This window comes from Volvox carteri (assembly GCF_000143455.1).
Source record: "Volvox carteri f. nagariensis unplaced genomic scaffold VOLCAscaffold_52, whole genome shotgun sequence".
NCBI lineage: Eukaryota > Viridiplantae > Chlorophyta > Chlorophyceae > Chlamydomonadales > Volvocaceae > Volvox > Volvox carteri.
The window spans coordinates 99,653-118,395 of NW_003307595.1; the positions used below are offsets into that span (position 1 = coordinate 99,653).

The following is an 18,743-nucleotide window of genomic DNA, read 5'->3' on the forward strand; positions in this document are numbered from 1 at the left end:
AACACAAGCCTTGCAGGGCTGTAGAGCCCGCCCATGGCCCCAGGCTCGGGGTGTGTATAAACTCGCTAATTACACCAACGTCATCATATCAAGAGAAAGGAAATCAGACCCAGCCCCCAGATTCAGTTCCGTATGATCTGATGTACGGCTCCATACACATGTCTCACTAAATGAGTTCCTGACTCCGATAATCAAATATCGGATAATCAAATATTTCTCCGATATTTGATTAATCCGAGGTCTCCCACCACGGGGACTCTAGAGTCCAGACCTGTTTTGCATGCACGGAAAAGAAATGGCAAAATTTAAGGTTATGCTTAATAACTGTCATACGACAGAAACCGGGAGGATAGCTATAGGTGGCAATACACATATCAGCTGCAGGGTTTTAACATTAGCTAGTGCCCAACTCTGAACAAAACCCAAAACCAAAACCCTGAGAGCACAACTTACTTCACTCACTGCCTATCCGTGGATCAGCTGACCCTCGACGGCGGCGGCTGGTCTTTGCCTGCTCTGCACCAGCCTCAGTTGGGGGTGGTTCCTTTCGCTTCCTACAGCCAGCTGATTGTCGGCTTCCTGCCGGCTTCCTGCCACGGGGATTCTTTCGTTCCACCTCCTCTCCCTCCTCCGTAGTGGGGTTCTCACCCATCTCTGCAGCTGTCCCGTCACCCTCATCACTGGTCGGCGGGTTGGCGGGGTTCTGCTGCTCTTGCTGTCGTGGAACTTGGACAGGGGCGGGAACAAACGCTAAAACTGAATACATACATAGTTCTAAATCTTCTACTAAAATTTTCCTGTAGCGTTAGAGGCCTTTAATTCATATTGGCGAACGATGCTTCCCGAGCTACCGGGATACTGTAGGTTCAACATGTACATGTAACATGTACATTTACAGAAATGTACTAAAATGAATTCACGAAGTGCGCAGCAAATAAGATGAGTAGCCTATAGGCCCATGTCCATAGTCCAGGGCAACGGAGGGGGTTACCCTGGGGCCGTGTTACCCCTCCTGCTGGGTAGGAACTTACAAGGGGGTTACCAATGGGCTACGGGGGGTTGAAGGTGGGTAACCGATGGGTAACCCATGGGTTACCGACCCAATCAGTGCCTTAGGGTGGTCTGGCCGACTTTATTTGTTGGGACGGCCTATGAGGATATCATGAACAGGTTGGACTGCATCAAGCTGTAAACTGCACTAGGTCGCTTTGGATAACCTGGCTGTGGATTCACCTAGGCAATCAGTCACAACTTCACCTGACGTGTTTACAGGGATGGGCATGCATGTGCGTCTTCGTCCCACCCGCCGGGACCAGTGCACACACAATGATAGCCGGGTGTGTGTGATTTGAGCAGCCGACTACAGGCAAATGGGACAGGTGTGGGCAGACAGGGGCCGACGATGGCTGCTCTTTGGATGCTGAGTTTCATGATGCATTGTATGCGGTAGCTGCACTGACGGCCCCTTATGTGTGCAACACGACCTTGAGAGGTATAGATAGATACTTGGCACTGCAACGACTGCTGCAACCGGCAAAGGTTATCCGATGTGGGTTATGTGATTGAGTAGGCTTGCACCCATGCAAGCGGCCGCAGTCTGTTTGGCCTGAACATTCTGTGTGGTGACATCACAGCACTGCCATGGCACCATCGGTGTTGTGACCACTCTTCACACACTGCAGGGCAGCGGCAAACAACAAGGCATGCCCGTGGGTATGAGACATCAATAACTGGGGCAAAACCGTGTCTGGGCATGGTCTCCACATGGGACATTTCGCTACTGCTCCTACAAGGTGTGTCTGCTTCCTGCCTCCCGCACTCTGACAATGTGTGTCGGCTTCCTGCCTCCCATGCTCTGGCAAGCATAGCTCCCACAGCATCAGCACTGCTGCAACAAGCACAGCTCCCACCACGTTAACACTACCCATTAATTGTCACACATGCCGCCCTAGCTACCGGCCTGTATGGATGCAGAGGGATCCCACTCTTTTGTCGGCTTCAAGGAAGCTGACACAGCTTGTTGATTCGGAGTCACACACACCACCACCATCTGTCAGCAACATCAGCAACGAAATGCACCAGCCGACAATCCTCAGCGTGATAAGATGTAATACAACGACGACACTAAGGGCTGCAGGTCAACCTGCTGCAGTGCTGGCACAGCCGCTGCCAAGAGATGATAATTCGGACAGTTAAGGATACCTCCTCTCACATCTCACACACTTAAACCTTACATTACACATATACAGACTACAACGTACCTGAAAACCCGCAACTGCAGTTTTCCACCAGAATCCACCTCTAAGACTTCCTCAATACACAGTCCTGCAAGTCAAAGACGCACACAGAAGTGCCCCGACCTCCCAAACCCCACAAACACTCCCAACAGTCCCCAAGGACCCACTTCTCCAGTGCTCAACAGCTCCCCCAGCATTACTACCATGGCCACGTAAGCAACCAGCCATCATTTCTATCAACCCCTCACCATCGACCCGTCCGGTCCATAAATATGACCACCACCATCACAATCGACCCACACGGTCTCAGCCCCCGGTTCCGATCTCGTCCCTCAAGGAACGCACCTGCGCCATCAACACTGCGTGTGCGCTTGCAAAGTCGTACCCTCCCATGGCCCAGCCCGGAGACGGAGCCGCCGCCTCCCCATACCTGACACCCGTACATGCCGTCACTCCGGCTCCCCTTCCCCTGCTACCATCACCACTCCCCGCTGCTTCAAGCTGCTTCCAACCCACCATGAATTCCTCCTCCAACAACGCCAAGCCTTCTTCCAATTGTGGCCTTGCCCCGCCGGCCCCTCTTCGAGCAACTGTACCACCCCTGCCGCCACCGCTGCCACTGTCAGCAGCGCCGCTGTACTGCAGCCGCAGTACCCTCAGGACTGCAGTGAAGCCCCTGGTCAGTAGCTCGGACTGGCTGGCGGGATGCAGACCTGCTAGCGCCTTCACCAGGGGCTTCAGCAAACTAGTGGCCACCTGTTGTGATGTGGAGGGTGTCCCTCCACCTTGGAGGCCAACTGCTCCGTCTTTCACCTGCCCATTCGTGCTGTTGCTATTGCTGCTGATACTGCGGCAGATACGGGCGGCTCTCTGCCCCATCTCCTCCTCCAAAACGCCTCCTGCACGCGCAGCAACCACCCCTAGCTGCAGGCAGACTGCTCGTAGCTGCTGCAGAAGGCTAGCCTCTGCATCGCTGAGCACTAGCAGCGTTAGCAGCGGCGGCCTGGAATTGTCCGTAAGCTGCCGCTGGTGCAGCAACTGGTGCCGCACTCCTTTCTTCCCTCCTGGCCCCGGAGTGGTCCTGCCGCCCCGGCTCCTCCGCCTATCCCTACCCGGTTCGCTGTCGCTGTCGCTGTCGCTGTCCGGCTCCAGCGGGCAGTCCGTGGCACCACCGCCGCCTGGGCACACAGTCCCTGGGGTCCCGCAGGCAGTGGCGGGAGCGGTCGCCACACCCCTGCACGCCCGGGGACCCAGCTGAGACCGCCGGCCCTGAGGTGACGTAGCCGCCGCCGCGGCTGCCCTGACGTGTGCGCCAACCGCTGCCTCCAAGTGCGACGTGGAGATGCTGCACAGCGGTGCAGGTGGAGGCAAAGGTACCGGCTCAATGGGCTCCCCGGCCCAGCAGCCGCGGCTGACGGAGGGCCGGGTACCCCCGCCGGCTCCAGCTGCAGGGCTCCCCGCCTCCTGGGTGCGCTCAGACACACCATGCACTGTGCTGCCGCGACCGGCGGCGGCACGCTCCGTACGGTACGGCATGATGCGTCGAAGCGACCGACGCCAATTAATCTTGTGTGGTGATGGACGCAGGTCACAAGTAACAGCAGTAGCAGCAGCAGCTGACGCAGGCTCCCTGCGGGAAGGACTCCCCCTGGTCACATGGCTCTTACCGCCGCCATCGCCGGCGGTCTGTCCCAGCGAGCCACTGTTGTCAGCCTTCGCAGCCGCAGGAAATCGCTGCCGTGCTGTCACCGGCGACAGCGTCGCTGCCTCACTTCCTATCGCTGTCCGTCGGAGCCCCGATAGCTGGTGCTGCTGCCCACCGCACAAGGCCGCCGTCAGGCCTAGCAGCGCCTCACCTACCGACCCAAGGGTCAGTGCGTCGCTGTGTGCTACACACAGCGGCAGCAGGTCCGTGCCCGACCCAGGGCCGTACATGTGCAAGGCCATGTGCACGAGGCGGTTGGTAGCGGCGGCGCATACCGAGACAGCCGTGTGTAGGAGCAATGCCCGCCCGGTGGGGTGCACCAGGTAAATGCGGTGGTGGTGGTGGTAATGGTGGTGGTGTGAAGCTGAGGAGCCGCTACTCGGGTCCTCACCGTGGAGGGGATACGGTGGTGCGGCCACAGTGAAGGAGCTGCGGCCACCCACTGCGGCACAAGCTCCTCCTCCGGAAGCACGGGGAGCTGCAGCCGCCGCGGCTGCTTCTGCAGGGTCCGAGGCCTGGCTGGAGCTGCCCCAGCGGTACACCGGCACACCGCGCTGGTGGTGGGGGCTGCTGCTGCTACAGGCAGTTGAGGCACAGAGCGCTGCACCCAGCAAGATCACCCGGCCTGCAGAAACGAACAGCGCCTCGAGGGTGCGCGCAGCCGCCGCTGAACAGTCGTCACACGCCTCAGGCCCGCGCTCAGCCGCTGTCGTTGTTGCTGCCACCGCTGCACCGGTCTCAACCTGGCTCTCCACCCCGCAGGCCCACATCCTCTCCGCATTAACGCACCCGCCGCTCGGCCCATCGGCAGCTGGGGGTCCTTTCCCCCCCGCTCCCAGACCCGCCGGTGCGTCCACAGCCCCCCTACATGCTGCCGGGGCAGCAGGTGCACCGCCTGGGTCGACTCCACCAACGAAATTGCCAACGCTGGCGCCCGCACCCCTACCCCCTCTGCTGCACCCTATCGCCCTCCTGGTAGTCACCCAGGCCGCCGCTTTGGCAGCAGCGGTGGCGCGTGAAGCAGCTGTGCCGTCAGTGGACGGAAGTGGCTGGATGCCCGCTGCCGCCAGCACCGTGGCGCCTGCGGCTCTTGCACGGGCCTCAATCCACGGGCTGACGGGGCGGTGCGGAAGGCGCAAGAGGACGGTGCAGGGAGCTGGGAGCAGGGACAGGAGTTGCGTAGGGTGGCAAGCGGACTTATCGGCCGCCAGGGCTGCCTCCTCGCCCGCTGTTAGGCTGGGGCCGGGGCCGGGGTTGGGGCCGGGGCTGCCAAGCACAGCCACGCAGTGGCTGGCCTCCAGCAAACAGTGCGTCTCGTGGAGAAAGGAACAGACGGCGGTTACCAGCGCTGCCTGACGCTGCCGCCGAGCCGACCTGGCCTCTCGCCCGGCAGCAGCGCCCGGCAGCAGCACCCTCCCATCAGATAGCGATCTGCGAGTATGCGGCCAGAGGAGGTGGGGGAGCGGGGTACCGCGATGAGTGGGGTTTACGGAGCCCCTGGTCGTGTTGTGATGTGATGTGGCATGGGGGGTTGCTACGTAGCGTGACATGACGCTGCTCCCACGGGGATCCAGGTAGGTGGCTGAAAGAGTGAGTGGCTAAGAGGGGCCGCAATTTGGCTAAGTATGGCGCAATCAGCCCCACCCTCCGTGTCCCTCTCTCTCTCCGGCAGTGTGCGGCCCCTTCCCTCCAGCACTGAAGTGCTCACCGCGACGACAACGTTTGTCGGAGCGACATCAGCCCGCGGATGGTGCTCAGTCGAGACACGCGCCTGGGCGGCAACTCCACCACCAGGCCCCCTCCCGCCAAGGGCAAGTCCGTCACGACAGCTGAGTCTACACAATCCTGCGCCGCCACACCGGGCCCGCATGGAGACAAAGCCGCGATGTCCGGTAGGGACGCAGGGGGCGGGGCCAGGGGCGGCAAGCTCTGGGCGCTGGACGACCGGTTAGGAGGGCGGGAATGAGAGGTGGTGGTGGTGGTAGTGGTGGGCTGCGATGTCGAGTTGTCGCCACCGCAGGGCGGCACGCGGGTCGATCCCGGGTCAGAGGTGAGGGAAGAGGCGGGATGTCTGCCGCCGGGCCGCGGCAGCGGCGCTGAAACCACCGAGGCAGCTGGGCCGGCAGTAGCAGTTGCAGTAGCAGTTGCAGTAGCAGTTGCAGTAGCAGTTGCAGCGGCAATGGCAGTGGCGGCGGCGGCGTCCATGCTGCACGGCGGTGCCCCGGACAACTGCACGGAGAAAGATCGCAGGCCGTCGCAGGTAAAGGAGGAAGCGCACGGGCTTGCGTGCACATCTCGCCGAGTGCGAGTCGGCCGTGTCTCGTTATATATCGCTGTCGGGAAAGAGAACGTTTGAGAACGTTCAGGTTTAAAGCCGGAGAAAGCCACCCCTCTGCAACACAGCCCCCAACGCCCCAAAGTCATATACAGCCCATATAATGCCCCCTCTGCTTCCCTACTAAGAGGCCCCCGACATTCACATACATACAGACGTACCCGTCGCATGCGCCGCGCAACGTCCTCTTCCAGCACCTCGTCAGCCAGCACCTGCCGCAGCTGAGTCAGCACCTCCAGACTCGTCACTCGCAGCTGGTGTTGCCCGCTGGCTCGCAGCACATGTTGTCCCGCCTTTTCCTCCGCCTCCGCCTCCGCCTGCGTCGGTGTGCGGGATCCGGAACGTCCCGGGAGGTTTCATTCGGTGGTTTCTGTGGTTTAGGTTGCATCACCACCACCATCACCAGTAACACCAACAACATCATCATTATCAACCGGCCCGATATCACCGGTCATGAGTAAAAGACCTTGCTGATCAAGGTGGCCGTATGGGACGGTGCACGAATACCACCACCTACCCACGCATAGAATACCAACCACGCCCCTTCCCTGCCGTGGTGACGGAATCGGAATCGTACCGCATCGGCACCCCTACCTCTGATACCCATCAGGGACACAAGCAAGCACATCCAAAGTACCATCACATGCGGTACGACACAAACAGCACTTCCTCCTCGCCCTCCTTTTCCTCTTTGCAGCTCCTGGAGCGCATTGCCGTACACAGTACGGCGATGTCGACACCCAAAATCTGGGACCAGATCCCGCCCGGTGCTAAACCCCGGAATCACTCCGGACCCGCCCTGGTGTGTGTGTGTGGGGGGGTGGAAACCGTGAAACACACAACACAAAGCCATGATCCGATGTCACACGGCAGGCTCTTGCTCCGCACTCCCGCACCCGCCGCAGCAATTCCCCACCCCCCCCGCCACCGCCCGGGTGGAACTCACCACCCCGGGGTAAGTCTTTGTAAAGTCACATACACCCGAGACGTGCGCCTCGGAATCTGAGAGCCGTACATTCACCTCTCACCGTCGACGAAGTAGGCTCCCGCCGGAATAGGGTTAGCAGTACGCAACGCAATTACATATTTCCATTACAGGCAATGCCCGCCTGCCTCCAGAACAGGCAACCCGCGTCTTTCTCTATCTTTTCAAAACCCTAGGGCATATTTCTCCTCCATCAATCAATTCTATTTCTTCGTCTTCACTCTCCCTCCCTTCCTCCCATCCCCACCCGACACCCATCCCACCAACCCCAACAACCTGCAGACGCCAAGCCACGCCTGCCCACCTGGCAAGGTGACGTCAGCGCCACCTCCGCAGCTCTCCGCGCACATGCCGACACGAAGCTAGCCAGCAGGGCTTGCGGCGCGGGAGGAGAACCGCACGAGGCCGCTGCCACCGCCGCCGCCGCCGCCAGCTGTCCCTCCGCCGCGCAACCACCTAGCCCCTGGCCCACCTCGAGGGCGGTAGCGCCATCTGCCTTGCCCTCCTTGCCTTCTTCCGCCCCCGCATGACACGCGCCGATCTTCCCCCCATGACATGCGACGTCCTGGACGCCGCCACCAGCTCCCGATACAGCGAAGGAGGAGCCCTGGCCACTGGCTGCGGTCTGATGACTCCGCCGCTCAGCCGACCGGCAGTCCACACTGCGGGTGCCCAGCGCGGTGGCATCCCGGTGGGGGCCGCGGCCCGGGCTCCCCCCAGACCCAATGAGGCCGCCGCCGCCGCCGCCGCCACAACCACCGCCACGCACACTTCGTTCCTGGGATATGGCACCGCTGTGCTTGCGCGTCCAGGCCTGTAAGCGCCAAGGGGATGGGCCAAGGGCGGGAGCCCCCCTAGGTGATCAGCGAAAACTCGCCTGTGCCATCGCCACCCTCCAACCTTGCTCCCGCTTCGCCACCCCGCTTCCCCGGCAGCTGCCTGGTAACCACCGCACACGCAAAACCGGGCAGGCGCTCCCTAGATGCATACACATACTTATCATCATCACCATCGTCATCACCATCATCATCACCACCATTATCACCATCACCATTATCACCATTATCAGCATCCCCTGTTTTGTACAAGCAATGTCAAAAAGAATGTCAAAAGCGCACACCTCCAAGCGCCAATGTACAGTCATGTACAGCCGCCACCACAGTAGCCACTCGACGGCACTCGCGCCGGCGCCGGCGCCTCCGCGGTTCACAGGGGCCCCCTCGTGCGCCTCCTCCTGAGCCGCACCCATGCAGCCGCCAACCGCCGCTGCTGCCCCAGAACCGCGAGCCGTACTCCACGTCAGCGCCATCTGCTCCGCCCCATACTCCGCAAGCCGCGCCAAATGGCCCCCTAGCTGCGCCACATTCGCCCGCCAGCAGTCGAGCAGGGCTGTCGTGGTACGGAGCAGGGCCGCCAGGGGCTCCGGAGCCAGCTCCCACACCAGCACCTCATTCAGGTCACCTGCGCAGGTGCGGTCCACATGGATCCACATGATCAACCGCAGCACAACAACAAAATCAACAACAACCTCAACCCGCATCAACCGGTTGGTGGCTGCCCTCCAGGCGGTGCCACTGCTGGTGCCACGTGGCTGCCCTCCTAGCGGGTGCAGTCCGCCGCCGCCGCCGCCTCCTCCGCCGCCGCCGCACACACCAGGTCCCTCCCGCGGCTCCCGCACCCCGGCTTGAAAGCCGCCGAGAAGGCGCCCAGGCCGATTCCCCCCCAGTGCACCCCATCCAGCAGTGCGTTGTGACCACTCACGCACTCACCGAGCAGGTCCCCCGGTGCCTGCAGGAGAGCGGGCCACACGGAGGAGCCGCGGCGCCACGTGTGGAGGAGGGCCGCGGCCAGGGCGCTGCTGATCAGGGGGTCGGGGTGTGCGCTGGTGCTGGTGGTGGTGCTGGTGGTGGTGGGGGTGGTGGTGGGGCGGTCCAGAGGCTCCATGACAGCGGCTGACATGGAGCAGTAGTTGTACGGAAGTTGGGTGATGTGGACAGATTGCCGCGCGATCGGTGGAGGGAGGATGGTAAAGGAGACGTCAGGCCCGGTTAGTTGGTTAGTTAGTAGTACGGCGCCGCATAGTCGGTGCCAGGCACACACGTGTGGGCCGTGCGGGTGGTGGTGGTGGTGGTTGGTGTGTGGTGACCGCTGTGTGCCGTGGCTCGCCCCGTGCCCCTCGTGCTGGTGTCCCCCCCCCCTCCCGGTCCTGTCCCCCTCCAGCCCCACTCCCGATACACACTTTCCACATCCACCTCGCCCTGGCCAAGTCCACGTCGCCAAGTGGACCGCCTTGTGCAATGGACCCCCCTGCAGCCAGCCGGCCAGCCAGTCGGCACAACCACCTCTTTGCGGCCCCCCTTCGTCTATAGCCCTAACGGCGGCCCCTGCAGCGGACCCTCTTACCCAGGTCCCGCAGCTCCCGCAGCGACGCCTGCCGCAACTCCGTCCAAGCGGCGTCCAGAAAGGCCGCTGCGGCTCTCACCAGGCAGCCGCCTTCGGGGCCGCCCTTCGGGACACGGCAGCAAGGCGAGCAGTGCGGACAGGTTCGCAGCTGTATTCGTGATTGCAGTAAGGAGGTTGAATCGCCGCAGGCTATGGGCGTGTTATGGATGGGCCACCCAGAATCCCCACGTTTCCTGGATGCCGCACTTTCACAATTGAATAGCGAATAGCGAATGCATGGCGGCCCGTCGTCGTCCTACGGGTGGTCCAATAGTCCACCTTTCTTGCTACTCTAGCTTGACTGTAGTACTCGGTAAAGGAAATCAAACCGACCTGCGCCAGAAGCAAGCAACGTGCTGCTCCACTGCACGGAGAGGAGTTTCCTTGCGCCGTGTCCGAGGCAGGCGCCGTCCCTGGGGTCGGTGGAGGGGAGGCACTGTCAGCGATATGAGCTCTTACACAACGACGCTTCAGGGACTTGGATCCGCAATAGCCGCGGCATTTGCCCTTCCCATGCTCCACTCCGAATGCCGTCCATTGCGTCCGTAGGGGTGATCCGTCGAGGTAAGGCCCCGTGAGCGCTATGCACTGGATGACGTACCTGGGCATGCCTTCGAAAGATGCTGCAAAAAAGCGCACTTCCGCAAAATCGAAAGTCCATGCCTGCCTGTGTTCGACCATTGGAATTTTACCGCCTCCTTGCTGTATACAATTAACTTGCTCCACTTAAGTTCCCTGAGGTACACCGAAAAAGCATAAGGTACGCGCTGAAACTTTTGTAAAAGCATAAATAACAGACTTGTGTAAGCACAACATATCAACAGAGTCAGAGCTGCTTACTGATGTTCTAAAGTTGCCTCCACTGACACCACCGCCTGTGCAGCCTGAGCGGCAGCATCAGCCATTCAGTTACGGTGACAATGTACACATCTAGTTGATGACAACGAGTGCTTCGCTTCAGAAAAGATTTCGCCATCGCTTGTACGGCTAGTCTTCTACCATCTTGCTGACCCAAATAGAGAAGGCAGGCATCGGCAGGCATAGGCAGGTATCGGCTGGTTATATTCTCACACAGGAACCGCACGCCTTTAATTGATGTAATCCTGGTAAAAGGCTTAACCCCGGCCGCAGAGATGTCCTGTGCTCTACGCTGTCCCGCGCTGAGTCGCCAGGCGACACCTAACCATGCGCGAAACCTGTCGAAAAACAACCAATTGCTGAGGCAACTAGCAAATTTCCACCCGAACCAACTCAGTAGTTACATTGGCGTCAAGTTGCTGCTGCCGGCCAAAGGTGCGGCATGGCTGTTCGGTGTGGTGAAATCCAGCATACCAATAAACGATCAAGTTGGTGCTGGTGCAGGTCGCGTGGCCACGACGCCGCAGGGTTCCGCCGGTGTCCGCAAGGTGAGCATTGGGGCAGCAGTTCTTCCCCCCAACGCACGTGGACCCGCGGTATTGATTCAAGCAAAGTGCTTACCTGTAATTTCCCTTACCATCTTCTCTTAACCGCAGCCCATACAAATGTCGTTCCTGGGCGTGGGCGCGCCGGAGGCTATCCTTGTCGCGATTGTTGCCCTAGTGGTCTTTGGGCCGAAGGGTCTTGCTGAGGTCAGTTTGATGCAATCCGGCGCCTTGGTACCATGACGACGTTTAAAATCCCGTGAACTAGTCCACTGAGCATCCCTTGAACTTAAGCTGCTAGCAGTGTTCATGCCGTACGTACAGTTGGTGGCAGAGGGTATGATTAAGGCAAGAGGGTAACTGACGGAATTATAAAATCCTAAAAGGACATCGTTGCTTACCGCTGCACCACCGCTAGTTGTCCTTAGCACCGACACAGCGTCTGTACGGCTGATCCGAAACCGACATCTCAACCTCACAGGCGGCGCGCAGTGTGGGTTCCACGTTGCGGGCCTTCAAGCCCACCATCAAGGAGGTGGTGCAGGTGTCGCAAGAGCTCAAGGGGACGCTGGAAAAGGAGCTGGGCATTGAGGAGTTGCGGGATGCGGCGCGACCCACGGTTCGGCCGGCAGAGCTGGGCATGTCCGAGAGTGAGTGCAACCCACTGCAGGGTGCGGGGTGGTGTTCGTGTACACAACATTTACCCGCTTTTCCCTAACTGACCTTGCATCTCTCTCCCTAACTATACATCCTTTCTGCACTCTCTCCTTTCTGCACAGCTGCTACTGTGTGTGTGTTCCGCGGCTATTTTGCCTTGGTTACATATGCAAAACACATACATACATACATACATGCACACACATACGGGTCGCATCATTACCCGCACGGAGGGAATCTTCCCAGACACGGCGGTGTTAGCCCTCCGCCCTCCTCCTTCGGCAACCTGGCGACCTCCTCCCCGCTTCTTAGTGTACAACAACAGTTTTGCGGGCACGGCACACACCCTGAAGCACCAGCTTAACGACCCCGGCTGGTGACCCCAGCTAGTGGCTCGTCCGGCTGCTCCGGCCAGCTGCCCCGGGGCCGGTGCACCATGCACACCACTAGCAACCTCACACACAGACACACACACACACACAACTTAGCGCTCGTCCACAGCAACCCGCACGCGCTCACTTGCCCGCACTTTTGTCCCCCTCTCCTCTCCTCTCCCCAAACTCCCAACCCCCACCCCATGGAAACCGTAAGATCTCGCGGGGCCCGTGTCGGACCCCGTGGCCAAGGTCATCGATCCGGAAATTGAGGCCAAGCGAGCGGCCTCGGCACAGATGGCGTGGGGAAGCGGTGCAGCAGCAGCCACAGCCGCAAGCAGCAGCAGCGCCTCCGAGGCCCCCGCTGCGGCGGCCACCACCACGGCTACCCCCGCTTCTATCAGCTTCCCAGCTCCAACAGCAGCTCCTGCTGCCGGACCCGCAGCAGTCAAGGTAAGCACAGCCGCGCGTGGAGCCTGTTGCCGCAGCTATTGGCAGGGGATTGGACTGGGCTGGACTGGGGATGGAGGTGGGGATGGGGCGTTGGAAGGTATTATCCGCTGACAGCTTTGCGCAACGTGCTGTTAGCTGCATGGCGGCGTCGAGGTCCTCATCCTCAAGTTTCAACGGGGAGGAAGGAGGAGTTGCTGCATGAGGGAGGGCTTCGTGGTGGTGGGAAATGTCACCACACCGGTTAGCGGTGTGCCTCGCGGCCGCTCCGTTCGTACAGCCCCAGCCGAGGACGAGCAGGCAGGCAGGAAGCCGGGTCGCGGCTAGTCAGTGTTACCTTTTACCTCTTGTTGTCTTTCGCTTCCTTCCTTCCTAACATGTGATGGGGACTTCCTGGGCGGTGTTGCTGCTTGCCTGACGATCCGAGACGACGCGGTCCCTGCACCTTTTCCGCAGGATATCGCCTCAATGAGCATGGAGGAGCTGGAGGCGGAGCTGGCACGCAGGCGGTCAGCTGCAGCTGGTGTAGACAAGCGGGCTTGAGGAAGATGATTGTGGACCGGTCTTCTGATGCGGTTTATTGGTTGGTGGCGTTGTCGAGGACTTGGTCTCGGACGGACCGCACCTATGGCCACGTGGAAGGGACTGACGTTTTCGCTGGTCGGGACCTGATGCGTCATGGTGGCGCAGGTGTCTTGAAAGTGCCGTCAGTAGCAGGTTGCAGCGCGGTCATGCAAGGTGTCTGGACTTGGTATACATTACGTGGTGTAAATGATGTCGGGGGGGACCCGGAGGTTTTCTGGGGAGTATGCATTTTTGTACTCTTCTTCGTATTCCTGGAAAATATGGCACACAGGGTTGCCAGGAGGAGTGATCGTGTCTTTGGCAGTTTGAGATGAGAGCGTTTGAGAGTTGGGCTCGTCATGCAGATGATGAGCACTGTGTGGGACATGGCGTTAAGGGGAGATGCGTCGTCGATCGGGAACAGCGCGTCCAGTATTTATATGATAGTTCCGGTCAGATAGGTGCTCCCACAAGTAGAGCATACGGTCCTTGTTGTGGCATCATATACTTGTCAAGCAGGATCGATTCCTACGATCCTCCTCAACATGATAAATATTATCAATGACAGCACAAGCCATCGGCATCTTCTCCCAACAGAGTAGAGAAGCGAAGCTTTATCAAGTTTTCGCTGCAGAATTGATGCCGTGGTAAATAATGGTAGCAAAGTCCAAGCAGGGTAAGGGAAAGAAGCAGCCACTACATAATACATAATCATCACTTCCCGCAAAGCAAGTACTAGGAATTTGAGGAATCGTAGACACCCCGGTATTCCCGGGCCCACACATCAGCCTTGTAGAGTTTGACGAGCTGCGTCACGCACCGAAAAAACATTCCCTACGCTTGAGGAGCGCAGCGTAAGGGAGGGTGAGCTAGGGTAGGGTCGGCTAGGGCTAACCAAAGGCATTCTCGGTCGCGTCTGTTCACGGCCAGCTGTAAGATCCTGACCGTACAGTACGTGCGGTACGACATACGTAACCAACCCACATAGCCAAACAACGCGGGCCGAAACGCAGTCCAGTTATCACCAGCCACGACCTTCCTGTGTTTATGTACAGATACCGTTGCACGTAATCTACATACATGCACATCCAAGTGGAGTAGGAGAAATGGCCCAGAATATGTACGCCATGCTAACTTTAAACTCTTCGGCGTTGAAGAACAGCGGAAAGAGAATTCGCAAGAGTGGCAAACAGGCCGCCGACAACAAGCTGTGCAAGCTCTGCTGATGACGTACACTACGTCGTGTACGGCACCACAATCGATGGCCCCACCAGTCGAGCCATATCTATTTCACATGTCATACGTGGCATTGATTACGGGCTGATATTCTTCAATTCACTCACCAACCAACTGCTCAGAGCCGCTTCCTACAGCACCGCACCTTGGATAGCCCCCCTGGCGAGCCCCCCTGTCGTAGACACCTCCAACGGCCTCTCGATCACAGCCTTCGCGACCCCAATGCCGCTCAACCACCCCGCTGCAGTCGCCCAATCACCCAAATATCATCCAACTTGATCGCAAAATTTCAATCGCTAATTCACAAAGGCAAAGTCCCTACAGAGTATGCAGGTCTAGCAAAACGCTGTCGCTGTACATTTTATATCACCGCTCGTCGCTGTACATTTTTTGTCACCAGAACGCACTGCAATTTAATGTAATGCAAGGCCAGCACATGCTCTTCATCAAGAGGTGCAGCAGCAACAACAAAAACAGCTTCAAGAGCTTTTCCCGGCGGTGCACAAATTCCCCCCTTCCGGCGGCACCACTCAAAACCCCGATTGCCTCTTCCACTTGCCTATATACATCATACATGGACCTTCCTTCCTGTGCCGTCTTCCACCCCCGCCACACACACACACACACACATACCCTCGTTTACCGCGTCTTTTTAGTCACAAACCCAGAACGCCATGCTCCTGTTAAGCCAATACGAAAAATGATCTTCAATGTCACGCGCCGAGGTTCTCGTTCACGCACATCAAAGTGAATACCGCGTTTTGCGCGGGGCATCAAACAGCTGTGCTTTTATAATTTCTTCATGTACTCAGCTGATTCATCATCCCGTCAGAGCGGTTGCCAAAGCGTTTGCGGCGCGCTTAATGATGCCGCCTGGTTGCCGCACCGGAACAACTCCGTACTCCAGTACGCGGCTGCTCAAGGACCCATCCACATCGCGGTCATCCAGGCTGTCTTGGCCCTGCTGCTGCTTCCAGGCCTCCACTGGCGCGGGGGGATGAAGCTGGGAGGTGGCCCACACGCCCGCCTCGGACTTCCGCTTCGCCGACGAAGGCCGGCTGAAGAGGTTCCGGACGCCGCCGCTGCTCGGCCGCCGCTTAACAGCACCCACCCCGTCCTGGTCACGCTGATCAGTCGAGGCTTCTGTTGATCTCGCGTGGTGCGAAATCATCAATGAGTTCGGTAGCAGTAGGTTTGTCAGCCGCCGCAACGGCGTCGGGGGCCTGTCCGAGCCAGCTGTGTCCGTGACTAACGCTGCTGCAGCTGGTATTGCTGCGGCTGGTAGTGGGGGTGGCGGTGGTGGTTGTTTTGTCGCCAACGGTGCACCGGCGCCTCCGCTGCTTGCCGATGCGCGCAGCATACCGCGCCCGCTACAGCCCGATATGCGCGGCTCAACAGTAGCTACAGCAGCAGTAACTGCTCCTGGTGCTCCAACCGCATCAACCAGCAGCCGTGGTCGTGTAGCGCCGCCGCTAGACTGCGGCACCCCCCCTGCATAGGTCGAGTTCTCTCGTAAACTGAGCCTCCGCAACAGCTGCCGGCGCTCCGGATCCACGTCTACACAGGGAATAGCAGCGCTCCGGGGTATGGAGGGACAGAGCTCCAACTGTGCACGGCCACCTGATTGATTAGCCACAGTGCCTTTGTTCGTAGCAGCCGTAGAAGGGGCAGCAGCACCAGCTGCACTGTCAGAAGCAGCCTCTTGCCTAGCGGACGGCGGTCGATATCCCAATGTCAGGCTGCTAAGTCTGCGGAGCAGCCCTGATTTTGGTCGTGTGGAGCTGCCACCTTGAATGTCACCTTGCATGCGGAGCTCCGGACCGTCCTGCCGCGCAGTTGAGGTATCGCTGCCAGATGTCTTATTGATGTTGTTATTAGACGAGGACGAGGTTAGGGGTTCTACGGTTTGCGCAGCACCTCCGCTAGGGGTTCCGCTGCAGGGTTGGCGCCCAGATGCCGAACTGGGTCGCGAGGCAGTCGCGGTGGAGATGACGGGGTTACCGCTTGCGTATACATGACTGTCAAGCGTTGATGTTCGTGAAGCAAGCAAAGGCTGATTCGGCGCTGAAATCGACTGGGCAAGTTTCGCCATCAGCGCGGCACTCCCCAATATGCTAGTGTCCTGCACCTGTGCGGCAAAATGGATGCAGAGAGCAGTTGGTCTGGGGACAGGAAGCATACATTCATACTCATCTCCCATGTAAGCTGGCCGGGGTCACAACGTCCGCTCAACACTGACAACCCTTAAACCTAACGACCATACAATATGGGCGCCACACCTTCAAGAGCAAATTTATCATTTCATAAAAATAATTAATCCAAGGACACACCTTGAAGCTGCTGCTACTCCCCAGCTGCCTTACAGGCGGGCACGCGGCGGCACCGCATGACGACAACTTGGGTGGGTTTGGCCGGAGGACTAATCCATCATCATCTTCTATGATGTCATGGTCAGCCAGATCATTAGCATAAGTTGCGTTAACTACGGGCTTCTGCATTTCTCCAGCGGCAGGCTCAACCGCAGATTGAACCGGAATTGCGCAGTAATACTAACTATTTTATGCCTGAGATGGACAACATTACATATTAAACACAAAAGGCCACAGTATGTCCGTTTCTCCTCGACCAGTGAAGTTGCGGTTCGTAACAGGACCTTGCCAAGATGGTTAGCCCAAATAATCTCTTGGGTCAAAGTATACGTCTATAATGGTCTGAGCGTCGCCTACAGGCATAAAAGAACGCAACGCATTTACGGAACTGTTTTTAACCAGGCCCAGTACCTTCCGTCAAAAGTCAGTGGAAGCAGAGTTCGTTCTGTTAGAGGGATTGCTATTAGAGATCCACATTAAAGACCGCATCCTAAACTCCGAGACCAACTGAGGAATGTACGACACATACTTTAGCTTTAAAGAAGATGCTTGCACCGAAACAAATTATTTCTGATAAAATAATGTCCAAGCGCCTTTGCCATATCAGCGCTACAGGCGTTTGTATGCCCTCAGCTTCATTCAGCTCGACCAACCGAAGCTTGCAGTATGTCTTACCTTCAGCAAAACCTCTGTAGGAATCCCTAACAAGCCTGTAATGATTACAGCCTTGGCTGCTGACAACCGTAAGGTTGTTAGCCAATACAGGCTGTAATAATTACCAGTCACTAACAATTCTATAAGTACCCGCGCTCCGAAATCAGCGCCCGGACGGACACAATAACGCACCTACCGAACATAGCTAGCAGCGTATACAACCTGATACAATCTAAAAACTAATAAACTAACTCCTAACTCCCAGATCCCGACACCTCTTTCATGGCAACAAGCACAACCAAAACCTTCTCCAGCCAACAACGCGCCGCGCCTTTGCACCCGTGCTGCCCCTCCCCTTGCGAGCGCTACTCCCGAGCTCCGAGACTTAACGGCCCCGCTAGCGAAAACTCGCTAAACTTGACCAAACCAAACCAGGACATGTGGTCTGTGAGCACTAACGCTTTTTGCTCCCTGTGGCAGTGTTGTTGACTGACTTCATGTTGGCTCAATGGAGCCTCTGTAAAAAACACCGGAAAGCAAATCCACATAGACGACTTTGTGCATTACATTTCAAAGCGACCACACTATCGGAACACAGCGCCGGTGGATCAATGTATGCCCCGAACTCCCCTCCTTACATAATGTGACCTCGTTAACCCCGCCATCCTGAGGGGCCCACCACTGACCAATCAGGACTGCTGTGACATCGGAACACACAACACATTCCGAAAGGCAATCAATAATGTGGAGAGAGCAGCTGGAGAGAACCGGGGAGTAACAGGGTCCGGTGTTCCTCCCTCCTCTCCCCTAAGCTTCTTGTGGGAAAAGGAATAACAAACTCCAACTACCAAAAACCACCAACTACCGGCCTATCTGGCTCCCAGGCAGACCTCTCCTCTTGGTGTGCTGCTCTCACACCCCACAACACCCCACAACACCCCACAACACCCCACAACAGCAAAAAAACGTGCCGGGTCTCTGTCTCACGCTCCCGCTCTAGTCCCACATACACAAATACACAGCTTTCTCCCACCCCTCCCTCCCCCCCTCCCCCCCCCCTTTCCCCCCGTCCTGCTCACAGCTGCACCCCCGCGGGATGGAGCTCCCGCCTGTCCAGCAGATACACGTCCGTGGGGTCCTGCCAGAAGAACAGCAGCCCCGCCAGCAGCGTGTAGTTGAGGAAACTGAGCAGCCCGAATACGACGCACGTGTTTAGCAGCGTCACGTTGAAGGGCGCCCCGTACTGGGAATGCCACGTGGACAGTGTGGGCCCGTAACCATGGAACTGTGGCGGGTAGGAGAGGAAGAGGAGGGGGAGGGGGAAAGGGGGAA

The 18,743-nt window shown here is 58.5% G+C and overlaps 3 protein-coding genes across 3 annotated transcripts in view; 1 reads left to right on the forward strand and 2 right to left on the reverse strand.

Moving 5' to 3' along the window:
• Positions 1-1,628: 1,628 nt before the first annotated feature.
• VOLCADRAFT_96411 (uncharacterized protein) lies at positions 1,629-10,385 on the reverse strand (the record flags this gene model as incomplete). Its single annotated transcript, XM_002955493.1, has 10 exons — positions 1,629-1,676; positions 2,583-5,373; positions 5,651-5,871; positions 6,439-6,594; positions 7,567-8,076; positions 8,383-8,723; positions 9,032-9,162; positions 9,666-9,768; positions 10,038-10,117; positions 10,306-10,385. The coding sequence occupies 10 exons, from the start codon at positions 10,383-10,385 to the stop codon at positions 1,629-1,631; spliced, it is 4,461 nt and encodes a 1,486-aa protein (XP_002955539.1).
• Positions 10,386-10,837: 452 nt separating this feature from the next.
• VOLCADRAFT_96412 (uncharacterized protein) lies at positions 10,838-13,131 on the forward strand (the record flags this gene model as incomplete). The annotated part of the gene is made up of 6 exons (XM_002955450.1): positions 10,838-10,997; positions 11,067-11,110; positions 11,219-11,314; positions 11,589-11,757; positions 12,356-12,591; positions 13,045-13,131. The coding sequence occupies 6 exons, from the start codon at positions 10,838-10,840 to the stop codon at positions 13,129-13,131; spliced, it is 792 nt and encodes a 263-aa protein (XP_002955496.1).
• A 2,077-nt stretch (positions 13,132-15,208) lies between these two features.
• Positions 15,209-18,743, reverse strand: part of VOLCADRAFT_96413 (uncharacterized protein) — a gene marked incomplete at both ends in the record, with an annotated part of 18,614 nt that continues 15,079 nt past the window's right edge. The window contains 3 exons of the mRNA XM_002955494.1: positions 15,209-16,516; positions 16,719-16,746; positions 18,491-18,696. Coding sequence (XP_002955540.1) covers positions 15,209-16,516; positions 16,719-16,746; positions 18,491-18,696 — 1,542 coding nt within the window. The remainder of the gene's footprint in view (positions 16,517-16,718; positions 16,747-18,490; positions 18,697-18,743) is intronic.